We start from the raw sequence: 20,875 nt of genomic DNA on the forward strand, positions 1-20,875 counted from the left end.
CGTCCCTATCACTATCGTTGGGGGTACCGTAGGCCCTAGTGATACGGCACGTACTCGCGTGTGTACGGGCCATACACGCGTGAGTACGTGCCTATCACTATCGGTGGGGGTACCGTAGGCCCTAGTGATACGGCACGTACTCACGCATGTACGGGCCGTACACGCATGAGTATGTGCCTATCACTATCATTGGGGGTACCGTAGGCCCTAGTGATACGGCACGTACTCACGCGTGGGGGTACCGTAGACCCTAGTGATACGCACATACTCACTATCACTGGGGCCTACGGTACCCCCAACAATAGTGATAGGCACGTACTCACGCGTGTACGGCCCGTACACGCGTGAGTACGTGCCGTATCACTAGGGCCTACGTACCCCCAACGATAATGATAGGCACGTACTCACGTGTGTACGGCCCGTACACGCGTGAGTACGGGTCCTACACACGCCCTCAGAGCGTGTGTACTGCGTTTCACTGCTTACACTGGTGATAGGAGGCGCACACAAAAGGAATGGAGGTGTCAGACTCGCACAAGGCTGTACATCAAGTCATTGTCAGCGCAGTCCTTCATGTGCAGGGCCTAGGTGTGTCAGGCAGTGATGTGGCACATGTCTCCTCATGTTGTGGCACAATAGATGTGTGATGAGCTGTTTACACATGTCATGTGTGATGGGGCACTACGCGGCACACTTCCCCTTCACACTTTGCACATGTGTGCATGTGCGACACACGTGTCAAGCACTGCATCACTGGTATGGCATAGTCTGCAACACCCGCAACTGTCCCCTGATGCCAGGTACATGGATAATTACACCTGATATGTGACTCCCAGTGTGCCACGATGTGACTATGTCATGTGTGTGTCATGTGTTCCCATGAGCTTTCCGCTGGTGTTCCGTCAACTCCATCTGCTGTTGCAGCATCCAACATGTGTATGTGTGCATTTGTGCATGACACACATATACGCACACCATGCCACATGTGGACTCACACGTTACATGTGTCATGATGTTTCGCAGATGACTTCCTGACATGAGGCAATGTCTGCGTTGTCTCAATGTCTGTGACATAAGTTTTTGACATGGACCCCTTAATGGAAATGTGTGTAATCTGTCCATTTCCAGATAAGATGTGACCTGTGCGTCTAGACTCCCGCCAGCTGTCTGTATGAGATGACATCCTTCTAATGCTGATATGTGGATGTCTGTCACTCATGTAATGTGTCTGGCTTGTCACTTACACTGTCCAACAGCTATTTCATGGCATGTCACATCAACATTGCCATGCAACTATTGTGGCTGGCTGTTCGTAGGAGTATCACCTGGCTGGCCCACGTGTCCTGAATGTATTGCACAGCACAGACTCTGTATTAAGCAGATGTGTATTAGCTGTTGACCATGTGCTCACCTCAGTGACATTGGTGTGGTAATGTACTTACTCTTCGTTATTCCTTCCAAATCTCTGCAGGGCACCGCCTCTCCCCAGACGAATGCCAGACCTGGATGCCATGCGTGAACATGACTGCATACGCAGATACAGATTCTCGCAAGAGTTGATAGAGGACTTGACCCGCCGGCTTGCACCACACCTCCAACCACAACACAGGTATCCTACAGCTCTGACCCCCAAGGTGAAGGTGATGGCAGCCCTACATTTTTTTGCAACCGGCACGTTTCAATTGACCCTAGCTGATGTTGGTGGCATGTCCCAGACTATGTTCAGCCGTGTCCTGCATGATGTTATAGAAGCCATGTTGTTGCACCTGGATGAATTCATCCATTTTCCCACTTGTGAGCAGTTGACAGGTGTCAAGGGTGAGTTCTATGCCCTGGGAGAGATGCCTCATGTAATTGGGGCCATTGATGGGACACATGTGGCTTTGGTACCACCACAGGCACAGGAGGTAGCCTATAGAAACAGAAAACATTACCACTCCATTAATGCCCTTGTGGGGTGTCTTGCTAACATGCTGATTTCCCATGTCTGTGCACGTTTTCCAGGGTCCGCACACGATGCATACATCATGAGGCGTAGCAGGGTGCCAGAAATGATGCTGCAGCTGCACGCGGAACGAGCATGTCTTGTTGGTGGGTATACTCTGTTACTCCTGTGTTCAGCTCTATCTTGACTCTTACGGCATCTCCTGACCCACTTCTTCACATGATGTTTCCATGTAGGGGACTCTGGCTATCCCAACATGCCATGGCTGATGACGCCTCCCCGCAACCCCAGAACAGCCGCAAAACACCGGTACAACGACACCCATGGGCAGACGAGGCGCGTGATTGAGAGGACGTTTGGACTCCTGAAGAGCAGATTCCGGTGCCTCCACAAGACCGGCGGCGCACTCCCATATGCCCCGGTGAAGGTCTGCAAAATCTTCATTGTGTGCTGCATGCTGCACAACATGGCAGTGGAGAAGGCCGTGCCACTCATCCTTGATCCGGATGTGCAGGATCATCCACCCGTGGAGGATGAAGGGCTCGGGCACGGGGCAAGTGAGGATGAGGATGAGGATGAGGACATCCGGAGTCAGCTTATCCGCAACTTCTTCTCATGATGGTGAGTCCCTGTGTCTGAGTGTGCACGCTTTGAGCCTTGTGTGGCATGTGTTGCAATGTGTGTGTTGAGCTGACTGTGTGCTAAGTGACTTGGAGGTGTGTTCTGATGTGTCATTCAAGTGATGATGTCATTCCACACATATTAGCTGGGACACTAAGGGGCATATGCATCAACATTAGCATTTGCGATTCCTTATTAGCGAAAAATAAGGAATCGCTAATAAGGAATAGCAAAAGGCTATGCATGTAGGAATCGCTATTCAAATAGCGATTCCTTAACATTCCTTATTACCGAATCGGTAATACCGAATCGGTAATAAGGAATACCTACCCATTCATTCCTATGGCCTTGGAGGCCCATAGGAATGAATGTAAAGCCATTCTGTATTAGCGATTCGGTATTACCGAATCGCTAATAGCTGGAGCACTTTCAAGGGTGCCAGGGTGTCAAAAGGACACCCTGTTGCACCCCTGAAAATGATATGTGCACATATGTTGCACACACACATGCTCTAAGGGCATGTGTGTGCGCAACATGAAACTTTGAAAAATGCACAAAAGTGCATTTTTCAAAGTTTTTGCAAATTACCATGCAGTTCATCTTCATGGTAATTTGCTCCCCTTATTAGCGAAATCGCTAATTTTTTAACTTTGATGCATTGCATTTAAGGAATCTCACTTTGGGATTCCTTAAATGCAATCGCTATTTAAGGAATCGGTATTTAAGGAATCCCTATTTAAAGAATCGCTATTTAAGGATTCCTTAAATACCGATTTCTGCTTTTGGGTTGATGCATTGGGATTGGGTATTTTTTACTTAATACCGGGAGCTAATAAGGAATCGGTATTTTACCGACTGGATTTTGGCTTGATGCATAAGGTTGTAAATTTGTTAAGGGCATGGTGACAACATCATTCCTGTAGAGTACATGTACATGTCTGCGGATTACTAGCTCTTCGCTGACTTGCTGTGTGTCTGTCCTCCCCAGGTTCTTGCGGCTGTCGTCTGCTCATGTCATCATTGCCCTCCTGCTATTCCTCATGAGTATTGCAACGTGTGCTGGATCAGAGTTACATAATATAACAAAAAAACTGCTAGTACTGCAACTATACTTCAATCTCAACTTTTTTATGAGAAGACGTTTTAAGATGAAACAAAAAATGTAGAAGATCTTTGTTTTCTTTGAATTAATCAACATGTTTTTTATTTTTCAATTATTTTAAACTTCCATCTAAAAGAACTAATTTGAAAATTCAGTCGTCTATTAATGACTAGTTTTTGAAGACTTTTTTCCACACCATTCAGTGAAACATATCAATTATACTTCTCAAACATCCCATTCATTCATGAAGTGTTATTGTGCGTATACGTTCCTGACACGTTCTGAACAAACAAACATATACTATGACAATTAAATGAACAAATGATCAAATCTTTCTAATTAGACCACAGAAAAAATTGTTTGACTAATTAATCTCAAAGTTGTTTAGTTTTAAAGTTATTCAAAACTTCATGTGGTCTCTTGGCGAGGTCTACGCGTTCGAGACCCATTCTTTTCTGGGACTCTCATCAGGACCTGTGAAATTAAAAACAGAGCCATTTTTCAATAAGATTGAATACCCTCTCTCTTATACGCAATTAAGAGCCTCTTATGGATAGAATTTATCTCTGGAAAAGACTTGTTACGGTCTGCCGATCAAACGAAGAATATTATCTAGGTAAAGAAAGTTCAAGAAGAGAGGTGTAGCTATGTGCAAAAGCAATATGTCGCGTCTTCACTCATAGTCAGACAAACAATGATTGGCTTACTTGTAAGAATTCCGTTGTGGGATCTAAATGAAGTGAGCCATTAAACTGGCAGGAGGTCTTTGTTTAGCGAGCGAATCGCTGGTCTGGTGGCATCTAAAGGAAAGTTATGGAAAGCACTAAGTTCCTATGTAATTGTTGGCAGTTCGAAAAAAATTCTAAGTATTGTGAAAGAGGTGTCGTACCTTGGTGTTCGGTAGAGAATTGATGGCAGTCTCCTTTCTACTCGAGTTGTACCAGTCCACAACTTTTTAGAGTGCTGAATGGAATAGGAGTGGCATTAGTAGGCTGCTTTATCACTCGTTACAAAGCTGTTGATTAAAAACGATTCGGAACCGACCTGTGTGCTTGCTTCTTCTTTTCGCGGTATTCGAATGAAGTGAAGTCGGCGTGGGTCACGTGATGGGGAGTGATCAGGTGTTAATATACATCGAAGTCAATGACGGACTCTCCGTAGTGCGGCAGTTTTTTTAAAAGGATTGTTTTGATTGTTTATTGAGACCGCAGTAATGAACAGACAATGGATACACGAATCCTTCGTGTGCTTTTTAAGGACGTGTTATACATCCTTTCGTGAATAAACGTGAGCAAATTAATGTTCGCATTAGTGCCTGGGTTTTTTTTGTACTCTGGCTCAGAGTTACATGCACAGACATGGTGACAAGTCATTTGGGGTAAGGAGTGCGGCAAGGCATTTTGGGGGTGGTACGTGTTTGTGATATGTGGGGACTGCTCCTGTGCATGTTGTGTTACCATGCATACATGTCGACTCACCATGGACCACATGACGTGTTGCATGGCTCCCATGAATTGATGGTCACCCTTCCTGGCAGTCATCTGTAATGGTGTGTGGATTCTGATGGAGGCATCAATGTGTGTATAAAGGCTCCAAGGAACATACAGGATGCTAATGGTGGACATAGTGTGGGACATCCCCATATGAGGCTTAATGGGGAATTGTAGACTCTCCGTGTGCAGCAAGGGGTGTTAGGCTCAACCCCTTCACTTGTGTGCCAGCTCAGTAGGATTTCCACATCTGTGTGTTGAAGGGGGTGTCCAGTGTAGGTCACACATGGTCAGCCAAATGACCTGTGAGTCTGTTCCAATTGATGCATTTCCCTTAGTGTGCGGCTGAGTAATAAAGGTGTTTGTCACACTCCAAGGTGCCTCATCTCTGTCAATGCAGGTCTCTTGCCACTTTGCATGCAGCATATCTGGCATAGTTGTGGAAGATTATGCATAGGAGTCCCTGTGTAGTTTAGCAACATGCATGCAGTTGCTCATGGGTTAGGCTCCCTATTGGACATGAAGTACATGGTCTTGTATGTTTTTTGCCATGTTGGTCCGCACAATGGGCCACCAACAGCTGCTGAGGGTGTGTCTCATGTGCGCAGGTCGGCCTTCAGTTTGCTGATCCGGTGTCATGCTTCTTTGGTGATTGTGCATGCATTGTCTCTGGGTGTGCCATGTGACACTGGACACTCCTTACTTTACACACGCGCCTGTTGCAGTTGTCGTTCTGACATCCTAGTCTATGTGTGCAAATTCTGTCATTTTGCGAGGAGATGCCGCCTGCTGCTGCAGCCCCTGCAGCAAGGGCCAACAGAGTATCCAGATTTGGCAACACACTCGCCTCCAGGATGCTCCTTACTTCCTCCCTCCACCCATTCATTTTGCTGTCCTCAGCTTGTCTATGCCACTGTTGCCGCCACGCGGTGCCAAAGGCTGGACCATCAGCACATGCAAGGTGCACATTGCACCACCATCCTGTCCTTGCTTTACCCACATCACACTACAGTCTGATGTATCAGCCACACTCCGAGCTATGTCCATCCGCACATCTAACGCCTGCTGTCAGACATACCCTGGGCACAAACGACACCTTTGCATGCTGAGTGTGCAACTCCAACTGCCTACACTGCGCTGCCCCACCTTCCAGGCCCTGTCACACCAACCAGGTCACATCCCTAATACTCCCCACCGGCTCTGTGGCCCAGCAAGGGCATGGGAGTGGGACTCCAGCCTTCAGCATGTAGTATGGTGTCATTGTCTGGGACATGGCACAGGTATCATCTCTCAGCATGTCAATCTACAGAGTGTCCAGGACCCCCCTCTCCACCATCACATGCGCACAGCACCTCATCATCAGCTTGTATGCCATTGACAGCCAGGTGCTCCTCACCCTCAACAAAGACACAGACATTGGCAGTTCTGTCATTCAAGTTTGCATGAGATCTATTGATGGATGGCTGCACACGAGCACCCTGAGGCTGGACTTGTACAGGACTGAGGTGAACATCTAAGGATTGTCCCCTTGCAGCTGGGTCAAGTGCCTGTGTCCCACCCGCAAGAGCCCTGCACAAGCACCCAGTACCACACACACAAGATGGTGTGCATCATGTTTGGCTCGCTCACATATGCCATGCTAGTCCACAGCATCTGTACCTCATGCTGCAACGCCCTCTGCATTATGCACATGATCCACAGATAGATCCACTCCAAGAAAAGACAGACCATCCCCCAGGTCCATGACAACATCCGTGTCACATACTGCCCTGCCCTCTACGGAGCAAGTACATCCAAACTCCCAGGAAACTAGTCCACTTCCAGGGTGCATCTGCACACCTCAGATTCAACACCCTGCGCCCCAGCCACCTCACCGTACACCATGGATAGCTGCAATGGATCACTGTCTGCTGCAGGGTGACCTCCACACTCCCCACCCACACTCAGGAGGCAGTCCACAACCCCGACCCCAACCAACCTTGTACGTCTGTCATCCTAGATCCCGCTGGGCCATCTCCGTGCATCCAACCTTGCCCTGGCCACCGTTCTTCACATCCACCGTACTCCAGCATACAGGATATTGTTCTCCCACCTGGCCACACATACCTGGGACTCCCTCCCTGGGAACCTCCACATGAGCCTTTACCTCTACGCCTTGATGATAAACTCCCAAATAGGTCTCTCCGCACAGTTTAGCAAGCCCCTCCTCAGCAGCCAGAGGCCATCACAAGTGAGTGTTGTGCTCCATGCCTACATTGAATGATACCTTGTGACCCATGTGTGTCCTGTACCAGACTCTGATCCCAGGGTATGGTTGGCTGGAGTTGGTTCAACACTCAGGCATAGTTTGACATTTCCACACACATATGTCGTTGAATGATGCAAAATGACAGGAACGTCTCATGTCCAAAGTGAAATATTTATTTACGGTGGGGTAAGTGGTTTGGTAGATACAATTGGGTGCTGTACCGGGGGAATAGAATCCAAAGTTCACAGGGGGAGATGGTATCCTTGGCATTGGAAGTCATCAGAGTCCAGACCACAGTGTTGGTCATCATTGGTCAGACTGTGACCAGCAAGTCCATGTGGCAGAGAATGTCATTGGATGAGGTGCTGCTGTTGCGCCGGAGGGCCAGGTGCCAGGCCAGGTGACCTGGGAGATGGGGATGGTCCGCTGACTCTCACGGTCTTTTCCGTGGACGACCCAGCTTCCTCCGGGGACCCTCAGATGCAGGCCTTGACGATGCTGGGGACGCTCCGTCAGATGATTCCTCCTCCTCCTCCCTCCCTGTGTCTGGTGCTGGTCTACGCCTGTTGGCACAGGGAGGGTTTGCCAGGCTTTGGGCGATCTGACGGAGTGATTGGCTCACGTCCCTGTGCACCGCCAGGAGCTCAGCCAGTCTTGCCTCCATCCGTCCTTGGTGTTGTTGATGACTGGCATGATGCTCGACCTGCAGGTTCTTAATGTCATCGAGGGTCCCCTGCATCTCGGAGAGTCTTGACACGACCTGGTTGATGCCTCTGGTGTCACGCCGGTATGAGTCCAGGATGTTGCGTATGTGTGACATACCGGGGTCCTGAGCTGGCTGGTCAGGTTCGCGCCTCTGCCTGCCTCCACTCCCACCACCCCTGCCCACTTGAGCCTGGCCTGCCGTTGTGGGCACATCGGGTCTACGGAACCCCTGAGGGATGGCATTTGCAGGGTTGGCTGCCTCCTCCTGGGTGCCCGGAGAACCTTGTCCCTCCTGGTCAGACTGGCTGTGTTGTTCAGTGTGAGCAGGGCTCCTGGGTGTGTCCTGGGATGTGGCAGGAATGGGGGTGGTGGTTGGCACAGATGTACCTGACGCAGGTGCTGCAGGGGCTTGGGCACCAGAGGGTCCAGGTTGGTCTGGGTCATCGACGGAGTGGTGAGAGTCGTCACTGCCGGTGGGATCGTCTTCACGCGGTGCCTGGGACTGTGATTCTTCCCCCCCAGTGTTGGGGGGAGATCGACGACGTTGCCTTGTGTGTGAGAGGGAGACAATGTTAATGGTGTTTCATGCGACATCTATGTTTCATACATATTCAAGTTGACACATTTCCTCCAGGTAGTTGGATGTGCCTAGCATTCCTCTCAATGTCCACTTGGGGATGGGTATGTTGCGGGGGACGGATTGGGATGTTCTCCTGAGTGTTTGACCTGTAGATTGTTTGCTCAGATCCTTATTTGGCTCTGGATCGGTCTTGTTGTGTCACATGTCCATTGTGGGAGTATGTAAACCGGTTGCCTGCCCCGGGTGTGTGTGCTTGTGTTAGGGGGGGGGTTGTGACTGGGCCTGCTGTTGTGTGTAGTGTGATTTGTCATCGGGTCTCCCAGGTGATGTGTCTGTCCCCTCATGGTGCATGCTGGCATGATAGTGAGTGCGAGTTCCTGTGCTAGATAGCTGTGCTTGTGGAGTTGGTGTTTGTGTGTACAGTGGTCCCAGGAGGGCCTTGTGCTGCATACAGCAGGGCCAAGTGTCATGTACCTTGTCAGTACTTTGCCAGTCCCTGTGCATTGTGCATGGTTATGTACCTATGCCATATGGGCTGAGGGCATTGGTGTCTGCGTCTCATTTCCACAATGTGTTGTGTGGGGCCCACCCTCCCAGCCTCCCGGACATCCAGTCTTGTGTTTGTGGTTGTTGTAGGCTTGGACATGGCCTTGCCTTGATTTGTGAAGGGTGCATGGTGACGTTAGTGGCATCAGCGTGGTTTTTGAGTGTGGTTGTTTGCGGTGAGTGCTTGGGGAACGTTGGGTGCATTTGGTGTGTATGTGGTGTGGACCCCATTGCCCCCATGTTACGTAAGTTGTTTGTGTACTCACCAGGCTCTGCGACTCCTTCGACTCCGTGTACTCCCACCGGCGGTAGTAGGGCCATCACCTTCTCCTCCCAGGGATGGCAGTGTACGGGTCTGCGGGGCGGCCCACCTCCAGTGATGTTAGTCTGGGCATATTCTTCATTCATTTTCCTCTTGACCGCCCTGCGCAGATCGTACCACCTGGCTTGGCATTCATGCCTGGTCCTTCGGATGGGCGCAACAGCATTCACCTTGTCGACAATCCTCTGCCACATGGCAGATTTTGCAGATATGCTGGTCTGTCTGACCAATGTTCCAAACAGCTGTGGCTCGACTCTGATGACTTCGTTGACAAGGAGGTCCAGCTCCGCCGTTGTGAACTTTGGATTCTTGTCTGTGGGCATGGTGTGGGGTGTGGGTGTGGGTGTGGATGGTTGTGGGTGTGTGGGTGTGAATGTGACGGTGTGTGTGTGAATGTGAAGAGGGGGATGTTTGTGGATGAGGTTGTGTGAAGGTGTGTGATTGAAGGTGTAGTGGAGGTATGAGTGATGTGGAGTAGTTTCTCTGTGGAGTTGTTTCTCAGTGGGGTCTGGCAGCAGTGGGTCTGTTGCAAAGGCTCATGGGTTGTGTGTGTGGGCCCTTTTTATTGGTCCATTTTTGGGTGTGGCTGTGTTTGAATTTTGGTGGGTGTGTTATAAGTGGTGGTTGTGATTTGGGGCCTCTGTTTGCCTGTTTGGATGTGCCAGGTCAGTCATTGAGATGTATTTTGTCATGTAGACGTGTTTTGTGGTGTTGTGCGAGTCGAATTGACACTCCTTGTGCTGTTTTACAGTGTTCTGGTTCTGTAACAGTCATTTTCGCGTAGGTACGATCTGTACATACGCGATGCTGGGTGAGGGTGCTGGGGTACGGTGTTGGAGTGCGGCGCATACATGCGGTGGGGGTTCGGTGCGTACAGGTGCGGCCCTGGGGTACGGCGCATACATGCGGGGGTGCGGTGCGTACATGGGGGGGTAAGGCGCGTACATGCGGTGGGGGTACGGTGCGTACAGGTGCGGCCCTGGGGTGCGGCGCGTACATGGGGGGGTAAAGCGCGTACATGCGGTGGGGGTACGGTGCGTACAGGTGCGGCCCTGGGGTGCGGCGCGTACATGGGGGGGTAAGGCGCGTACATGCGGTGGGGGTACGGTACGTACACGTGCGGCCCTGGGGTATGGCGCGTACATGCGGTGGTGCGGCGCGTACATGGGGGGGTGCGGCGCATACATGCGGTGGGGGTACGATGTGTACACGTGCGGCCCTGGGGTATGGCGCGTACATGCGGGGGTAAGGCGCGTACATGGGGGGGTAAGGCGCGTACATGCGGTGGGGGTACGGTGCGTACACGTGCGGCCCTGGGGTACGGCGCGTACATGCGGAGGCACGGCGCGTACATGGGGGTACGGCGCGTACAGGTGCGGGGCTGGGGTACAGTGCGGACAGGGGGGGGTAAGGCGCATACATGGGGGTACGGCGCGTATATGGGGGGGTACGGCGCGTACAGTTGCGGGGCTGGGGTACAGTGCGGACAGGGTGGTGTACGGTGCTGACATATTTGGGGGTGGGGGGCTGTACGGCTCGTACACGGGCATGTGTTTACCCGTGTACATGTGTGCACCAGCGTTGGCTCCGTCCGGGCCTTTTTAAGTGCGATTGTGTATTCGGACGGACGGACGGGATCGTACTTGCACGCTCGGACTTGTGTTTTACGATTTGCACGTGAAACTGTCCGGATCACTTTCGTACACTTTTCCCGACGATATTCGGACGTGAACACTTTCCGACGCACTCTCATAGACTTTTCCCGACGCTATTCGTAGATATTTTTCACGGACGAATCGTATTTGCCAGTTTGTACGGTACTTGTGCGACTCGTACGTAAAAAAATACGGATACGGGTCATACGCAAATTATTTTTACCGGATCGGAATCGGCACCTTAATATGTTTCCATTGATTAAAGTTTTAATAAAAAATGTATTTAATAGTGCTGTATCATTTGTTGTTTTGTTCTACATTTATAGTAGTTACATAAAATGAATGTATATTAATATTTAACTTAAAAATATTTTAAATATTTATTTTTTCGTTAATATTTTTTTTTTACATTTTTCTATACTTTTCCATAAGGAGATTTCACAGTCTGGGAAACAATCTCCACATGGTAAAGTAAAGGGAAGAATAAAAAAGTGCATTTAACTCAAACATAAAAAAAACAGCACATTATCAACGTGAACGTCTCTGATTCAGCCTCGTACAACCCTGCTGGCTACATCATTATTCCACGGCTGGTGTGGATGGCTTCTGTGTTGGTCAAGTGGTGCAGTGGGACAACGCAAGGATGGTGTCTTGGAGGAGTGGTCTCCTGAATGAAAGGGCTGCTGGAGCTCGCTGAGTAGTGTAGTGTGAATTGTTGTGCCCATTTCATATCATAGCAAAAGATACACAATTGATGGACAGAATGCAGAACAAATCAAAACATTCACCCCCAGTCGAAAGATCTGAAATCCATCATTCTTTTGTTCACCATGCCACCCCAGTTTAGACCTGGCCAAATGCAAATCAGTCTTGACCCTGTGCCTCATGGGAACAGTCCAGCCCGAACTGCCAAGCCAGGTCCTCCCTGGACCGGAAACAAGCATCCTAGGACAGGTTTCGGGGTTTCACCCCTCTTCAGCCAGGATAGCTTGATTCCAGTGGCACAGTGAGCCCAGGACCCACGTCTGGGCATACCTGGCACACTTAGGGTGAGAAAGCAAAAGATACACAATTGATGGACGGAATGCAGAACAAATCAAAACATTCACCCCCAGTCAAAAGATCTGGGTTAAATCCATCATTCTTTTGCTCACCATGCCACCCCAGTTTAGACCTGGCCATATGCAAATTAGTCTTGACCCTGTGCCTGATGGGAACAGTCCAGCCCGAACTGCCAAGCCAGGTCCTCCCTGGACCGGAAACAAGCATCCTAGGACCGGTTTCGGGGTTTCACCCCTCTTCAGCCAGGATAGCTTGATTCCAGTGGCACAGTGAGCCCAGGACCCACGTCTGGGCATACCTGGCACACTTAGGGTGAGAAAGCAAAAGATACACAATTGATGGACGGAATGCAGAACAAATCAAAACATTCACCCCCAGTCAAAAGATCTGGGTTAAATCCATCATTCTTTTGCTCACCATGCCACCCCAGTTTAGACCTGGCCATATGCAAATTAGTCTTGACCCTGTGCCTGATGGGAACAGTCCAGCCCGAACTGCCAAGCCAGGTACTCCCTGGACCGGAAACAAGCATCCTAGGACCGGTTTCGGGGTTTCACCCCCCTTCAGCCAGGATAGCTTTATTCCAGTGGCACAGTGAGCCCAGGACCCAAGTCTGGGCATACCTGGCGCACTTAGGGCGAGAAATTATGTAAAAATACATTTTATTGAAAATAAACACATTTCAATTATTTCTATACATGTAATTTAATACTTATTAACGCGTGTTAAAAATATTTTTTGCTGTAGTTGAGAATTCATTTTTTAATTTAAACATTAGAAAAAAATAATTACATTTAATATGTTTCCATTGATTAAAGTTTTAATTAAAAATTAATGTAATAGTGCTGTATCATTTGTTGCTTTGTTCTACATTTAAAGTAGTTACATAAAATGAGTGTATATTAATATTTAACTTAAAAATATTTTTAATATTTAATTTTATGTAATTTGTTTTTTTTTAAACATTTTTCTATACTTTTCCATAGGAAGACTTCACAGTCTGGGAAAAAATCTCCTCATGGTAAAGTAAAGGGAAGAATAAAAACGTGTATTTAACTCAAAAATAAAAAAACAGCACATTATCAACTTGAACGTCTCTGATTCAGCCTCGTACAACCCTGCTGGCTACATCATATTCCACGGCTGGTGTGGATTGCTTCTGTGTTGGTCAAGTGGTGCAGTGGGACAACGCAAGGATGGTGTTTGGAGTGGTCTCCTGAATGAAAGGGCTGCTGGAGCTCGCTGAGTAGTGTAGTGTGAATTGTTGTGCCCATTTCTTATCATAGCCTTGTTCCACTTATATTCACAATAACTTGTTGATAATTCTCATTAATCTTTCGATCTACCTGTTGGTTTGAGGCAGGCTGAGTGCAAGGTACATTCCTCAGGCGTCACTACCCTGCCAGCAAGTATTGTGAGTATTAAACATTGCCTGGATACGGCTGGGTGTTGTGTACCAACGTAGCATGATTTCAAATGCATTTGCCCTGTGCTGGATGCAAATGGAAGAGTGCCTATCGCCATAGAAAATTCCAGTCTCCCTCAGTCAATTCTAGAGCTAGATCCCCTGCCTCTTTCTGTGTATATGATAACTGTAATGATGTAATTGTAATGCTGGAGTCGGGGTATCTAGCGCCCTGTAGAGTCGAGTGACTATAGCAACACAAAAAGATGATGGACGAAATGCTGAACATTGTCAAACATTCACCCCAGTACAGAGATATGGGCATAAATGCTCACCATGCTATTCCAGTTTGGATCCAGCCATATGCAAATCAGTCTTGACCCTGCTCCCATGGGAACAGACCAGCCTGAACAGCTAGGCTAGGTCCTCGCTTGACCGGAAACAAGCATCCTGGGACCAGTTTTAGGGTATCACGCCCCATCAGCCAGGATAGCTTGAATCCAACGGCATAGTGAGCACAGGACTCACGTCTGGGTATACCCTTTCCACTTAGGGGGACTATACCAACACCAAAAGATGTTGGACGTAATGCTGAACATTGCCAAATGTTCACCCCAATACAAAGATCTAGGTCTAAATCCATTTTTTTTTTTTGGAAAACATGCCATTCCACTGTAGAGTCGAGAGAGCATTCGAAAAGTGTCCCCATCTTCTATTTTCATTGTTTTGCGTGCATCCTGTGCGCAAACACAATCACCCAGTGGTCTTGCACAATGTAGGAGTTCTGTAATGCGATATAGGTCCTGAGGGCCTAGGAGGAAGTCTATGGCACATTGGTCCCGCGTTTTAGGGCCCCAGCTGTGTAGAGCTGCCCCATGCATATTGTATCCCCACATGTCTGGTACTGCCTGTCCATCATCCCCGAGGGAAATCTGGATTCCCTGTTATTGAAGTTAAAGGCGCGGGATAGGCTGTGATCCCTCATGCAACTCCGGAGGGAGCAATCTCAACCCCACATTCGAGGGGACAGCCATAGAAGAGGATGAAGGGGGATCGAACTGCACTCTTGCTCTAGCCATTACTAAGGCTTAGCTGCATTTGGAGAGCACCAAGCTAGGATAAGAGACATCTGAACTGCTAGGATATAGCACTCTATATCGAGCCTTTCCATTTCTCCCTCACTCAGGCTTCTCATCAGAAGAGAGCTCACATGGGGCTTGATTATGAGTCTGGCGATCCACGGACCGCAAGACTTGTGGGTGCACGGTGGTGGTAGTCTCCTGACCGCCCTATTACAATTAGGGCAGTCAGATCACCATTGCCCCACCATAGCCGTCAGGGAACCGTCGTTTCCTGGTGGTGTTGTGGAAGTCAGGAGGCAGCAATATGGTTGGCAGGACCGCAGCGGTCCCGCCAACCATATTACAAGTTTCCTCTCTGCCCCCTTGTGCCTCTGTGCCGTGGGAGGCATGCAGTGGGGAACAACATGTGCCCCCCTGGGTGCATGCACCTCAGTTCCTGCACGGCATAGACTTTATAGTCCATCAGTACAGGAACTGTTTTTGGGATTCCCATTGCTGTACCTATTTTCAGGGCACCGCTGTGGGAATGTTAAAAAAGCCCACAAGAAACACTTGTAATCTTGAGTGCGGCCTGATCATGGGTTTTGTCGTGCGGCGGCAGAGCGGACAAGGTGCTGCACTGCCAAACTCGTTATCAGGCCCATAGTGGAAGAACATGGAATAAACTTAGTAGACCTGGCAAGGTTGAGCCTATTTTTAAGTTACCCTCTGATTTCAATCCAGACAGCTCCGTTAAAGCCAACTATGCTGCTTCAGAGAAACAAATTGTATAAACCTTCAATGCAGTCATTCCTTTGAAAGAAATGAAACCATACCGGAAACCACCTGCGTTACGGTACAATCCCTTGCTCCGCGAGTTAAAATAATCGTGTAATAGGGCTAAAGGAGATGGCGTATTGCCTATAAAGGTGTGGACAAAAAGGTTTTTAAGGCAGCCTTAGGCGAATACTAAAATGGAATTAGAAACAGGCAAAAGCTGAATTCTATGGCAATGCTACCTTAGTGGTCCAGAATAGTACCCAGAAGGTGTTTAACATTATGAAAATCAAGCTATACGGACATTCCCGCCCTGCACCAATGCCTGAGTAGGTCATGCAGTGCCTAAAATGACTCCGCCGCTCAGCCCCACACAATGCCCAATACCCCAAATACAGAGTACCCCAGTTCTAGTTATCCCGGTTGAAGAGTTTAGTTCCATGCTGAACAGCCGATATGTGTTATGCCACTGCATTAGCACAGCAGATGTAAGCTATGTGTACACTAACTACCATAGGCATTGATCCACGCAGTCATGAGTTGACAGGTTTTATACTTTCATAGCGACAAAGCCATCTAAATGAAGGAAAGTATCCTACGCTATAAATGTAACAGCTTGCCAAGTATTGTATTGAAACCCTGTATGAAATGTACCACAAGACTGACCAAAATGGATGTATTGGGCAAAAAATGAAAAATGCCAATAAAAATGGTTTACAAAAAAAAAAATGAAAGTCAAGCTATAGTGCCTTCGCAAGAACTTTGTGATGATCATGCTGTATTTTTTTTTTTAAAAGATCAAGAAAATTATTGATGGTATTAATTCTTTTAATCTTAGCTCCCTCTGGTTGCTCAGCCAGACAACTTCAATTCCTCATTATTACTAGGTAATTAGTCTGAGACAGCATTATGAAAACTTAATAAATGTGATCCTCTCTCTGAGGCTGATTTATGTGTTTTGGCCTCAGCCACTTCCAGCTCACCCCTGGACCCCTTGTCATCAAAAATGTGTAAGGAGCTGGCGAAAGGGTTGTTCTCCCTGTTACGTCAAATCTGCAGTCAGTGCTCTCTGGCATGATACCCTCGGTCAGGAAACAGACTATGGTAACTTCTGTTTTGAAAACGTCTTCTCTGGATCCGGCCATCTTGAGTAATTACAGACTGATTTCTGTTATGTTATCTAGATCTTTGAATGCAAAACTGTTACTCCCCACCTCTAGACTTAGAGACATCTGACAGTCATTGAAATCATATCTATTATGTCAACCAGATGACAGTTCAGTGGATCACTGAAGATGGTGCCATGTTGAGGCCTAGATGTGTCTGTTTATGTCTTCACGCTGATACTGGGGGTGTTTTCTCCCCCACCTTCCTTTACGACGTCTTATTTGTGCCAACCTCAGGTGAAGGGTGTTATGTTAGGACAATGCCATTGACATGTTTCATGTTATTGCTCACAAAGTTTATATATTGTTGAAAATAAGAAATACCATTAATTAAAAAAACATTCATGGGTTCTTCTTGTGATGTATATTCCACAGAATGGCTGCAAAGAAGTTTCTGCTGAAGATATGAAAGTTATGGTACTATTTAGCTGTCTGGCCTGATCATAGAGACAAATGAAAAGTGAGGAACTATTGATTGAGCTGCAAATTGCAATTTTCTTGTTTTATTTTGGCATTTCATGAAGTATTTGTGTCTAATGTGTTGGACTAATAATGTCCTTATGAATGGCCAATATATTTTTTTATCAACTGAACAAATGATGAGTGATTGTAAATCAGATCTCCCTGCATGACATGGACACATGCAACCCAATTAAAAATGCCTCATGATCAGGGAAAGGAATGGAGTGTTTTATACGGTGACCACCTCCATCAAGATCATTAAAGACACTAATTCCAGTCCTGGAGTTTTGTTTAATAGCCAACTGCATTCTGGGTGTTAGTTTAACACCAGTAAAATTTATGATTTTTAGGTGAAAACTCGGCCTGGGGACAGTGGCAGCAATCACAAGTGATCAGGTGGTTACTCTGGTGTGTTATGAAGTATTACAAAGTCTAGTACAATGTTGCTACTTATGAGGAAATTGCAAAGTTATCCTTGCTTTATTGACACAAGAATTGTAATGTTTAAGATAATGATTGTCAAAAAGGGGAAACAAAAAATGCTGAAGGATGTTGTTTGCAAAGTGCCCTGAAGTGCCCTGAAAGAATGGTCCTGGATACCGAACTGGTTTCACACAATTCATTATTGCATTCTAGATCATCATATTTTCCTAAGTGAGAAGAACTATAAGGATGAAGATGATTTGTTTTGAGTATCTGTCTACTTGCTAAGGAAGGTGCCCCCTCATATGTACCTACCATCTTGCCTGTTGAGCTATGTTAATGTTTTTGGGTGTCCACATGGTCTGTTATACATAAATATAAGTACCAGTGATCCCATATATAGGTACTGGAAGGATAAAATGGAATGATGTAAAATATATTGAATACATCTATTCTAGTCATTAGGTCTGTGATGGCAGCTCCGCTGTCTGCACAACCTCTTGCTTATCATATACATAATGAGGACTTTGGTCAACCATTGGCTTATTTACATTAGCCTCTTTCAGTCATTGGCTTAAGATATTGTCAATCAAATCTTAAATCAGCTAAGTGGGGTATTTACCTCTCCCCGTGATTCTACACAGGTAGCAAGAAAGCCAGCTTAGAGTTTGCAATACATCATGAAAACCACAAATAGGTCAAAGTGGCTGGAATTTTGAAAAGCCATTGAGCGGTCGAAGGAAGAGTATGGAATGACATGTGGTTGAATTAGAAATGCACCACGGTGGTCCAGATAAAGAGCCAGACAGAATAGTACAGGAAGTGATCCAGAGTACCTTTGATGATAAGGACTGGTAGCTGGGAGGTTACCACTCTGCCTCCATCTTCATTTGAAATGGGAGAGTTTGAGTCAGACCCTAACCGGTTGCCAAAGAGATGCTGTCTTTAGTATATATGATTAAAACATGTTATTCAATTCACTGTGAAAACTATATTTAAAGCTTATGAAGTAATTATTCTATATTAATAAAAAATGCAGTATTGCCGTCATATGGACACTCATGATATGAATTCACCAAAAATGTCAATTATAGCAGAAATGACATCATGAAACCTTCAAAGCCTTGCAATAACACAGATATAACATGGTTGATCCACTGTCTGACCCTTAGTCCCAAAACAGACTTGTGCTTGCCGCAGAGTGTAAGCTGCAGAAAGTACATATTGCTTGTATGGCCATGTTACCTTCCGGTTCTTGCTTTCATGACCCCTGAGACCACGGGTAGCAAAAGAGGTCACAGGAGGATCAAAGAACAAGCCAGGAGTAGCAGCTGCCTAATGATCATTTATGTGTGCAACGGTGGGGTTGACGAGAAAACCACAGGAGATTTGTACTAATAATAGGAGAATTCTTGTCAAACTGTACATAACTTTAGAAGCATGTTTATCAGTCCAGTAGGATGCTTCAAAAGACATAATCGTGTGGTTGATTTGGAGATCTCAGAGGCTCACTGCTTCACCTGTGACCTTCTAACACCTCACTCATCAATGAACTGCACAGATTTATGCCTACCTTGTTGGGCGGCGAAGCCTTCCACCATGTACCTGGCCTCCTCCTGGATCCTCTGTTCCAGAGTCTTCTTTCCAGTTCCCAGGTTGCGTCGCACCATCGCACAGAAGCGCCTCTGCTGCTTCCATGTATTCCCATTGGAGAACGTTACCCCTGTAGCAAACACAAACCCATTATTTACTTCTGACTGATATATGGACCATATATGCCTTGTTTATATGAGGCAAGTTTAAGAGATTTCATGACAGTGTTACTCCATCCTCACATTCCATTTCACACCTGAAGCAGAGTCTCCCTCCTTTTACACAGCCAGATGTATACACTTCAACAGATCATTCTTTACGCAGTTTCCCATTATCTTCTGCAGGTCGTCTGAGTACTCCTAATATTGAAGACAGCGTACCTCAGTAGCACATCAGTCATTAAGAGGAAAACTTTTTAGAATTGTTAGTAGGACGCAATAATGGGCATTCTTGGACTAAAACCAGTGGTAAATGGTGTGATAATACTTACGTGTTCCTTTTTTGTCCTGTAGATAATGGCCACTGATGAGGTAATTGACCTGAAAGTGGTAACCTGATTTCATGCCTCGAGAATATTAGACTCTGGTAAACCGTGTTAATATGCAACACAATAGTTTACTATGAGCACCCAACAAAAAGAAGGGTAAGAAAAACAAAAGACCACTGCTTCCTGGTGATTATGGGTTTCCGCTAGGCCACCTATTCATCTTCTGGATTCCTTTAAGAACACAAATGACCCTACCAATGTCTTTATTGATTCATGATATGCATGAAAAGTGAGACAACTTTAGGTTACTTCGGTCTCCAGTTTGCTGTCATAACAAGCCCTGAATAGTGCCAAGGAATGCTAAGCGTCCTAGGAACCTCCAGGAGAAACTGCAGAAAATAGGAAATAATGAGTCATAGACAGCAGAAATCTACAATTCTAATGAACTAAAACTTACAAAATTCAACTGAGTAGGGAAAAATACAAGTGAGGACTACTAACTGATAGAAAGCCAACAGCAAACTGATGTTGCTACGCAGTGATCCCTAGTCACAATTCCAACTCCTCATCAGCCAGGTATAACTAGGTTCCAGTAACACAGTGTGCACAGGGCTCACAAATGGGCATACCCGACACACTTAGAGCGACACACTAAAGTATATGAAAAAGTGTTGTATGTAATGCTTGAATTATTCTCTGGAAAGCTTGTTGTCTCCCTGTAGTTCTGAACAAGAGGCCAGCCAACTAGCCCTTGAAGTCACTCTGGTGGTCCTGTGTTCAAGATCCAAGGGCCAGTGCTTCTTCCTCAGGTTACAGGGCAGCAGAGCAGTCCTTTCTGCAACAGAGCACCAGGTGTGTCTTTCTAGAAACAGAGCAACAGGGCAGCAGAGCAGTCTTTCTTCTGGGATTTCCACAGGTACGTAAGCGATCCGAATAGAGGGTCTGAATGTCCTATTTTTATATCTGGTGACTTTTTTGAAGTGGGATAAGCTTTTGGAGTTTCTCCCTACAGCAATGTCTGGAATGTCTTGCCTCTTTACCCTGGCCCCAGTCTTTCCGGGGGTACAATAGGCTACTGTGAAGTCTTTTGTGTGTGAGCTGAGCCTTTGCGTTTGAAATGCAAGTATGGTAGGTGACAGCTCTGCACCCCATCCTGCCTGAGATGGCCCATCCTGCCAACACACAGACCCTCTATTGTGACCCTGTTTTAGGAGGAATAAACTAC

At 47.0% G+C, this 20,875-nt stretch overlaps 1 protein-coding gene across 1 annotated transcript in view; it reads right to left on the reverse strand.

Moving 5' to 3' along the window:
- LOC146786201 (cytochrome P450 2J4-like) overlaps positions 1-19,726 on the reverse strand; it is a 78,799-nt gene extending 59,073 nt beyond the window's left edge. Inside the window, exons 1-2 of the mRNA XM_085633171.1 lie at positions 19,654-19,726; positions 19,144-19,293 (exon numbers count right to left, since the gene is read on the reverse strand). Of these exons, the coding sequence (XP_085489297.1) occupies positions 19,144-19,293; positions 19,654-19,726 (223 nt within the window). The remainder of the gene's footprint in view (positions 1-19,143; positions 19,294-19,653) is intronic.
- Between the last annotated feature and the right edge of the window lie 1,149 nt (positions 19,727-20,875).

This window comes from Triturus cristatus, chromosome 11 (genome assembly GCF_964204655.1).
Source record: "Triturus cristatus chromosome 11, aTriCri1.1, whole genome shotgun sequence".
In the NCBI taxonomy this organism is placed as follows: domain Eukaryota; kingdom Metazoa; phylum Chordata; class Amphibia; order Caudata; family Salamandridae; genus Triturus; species Triturus cristatus.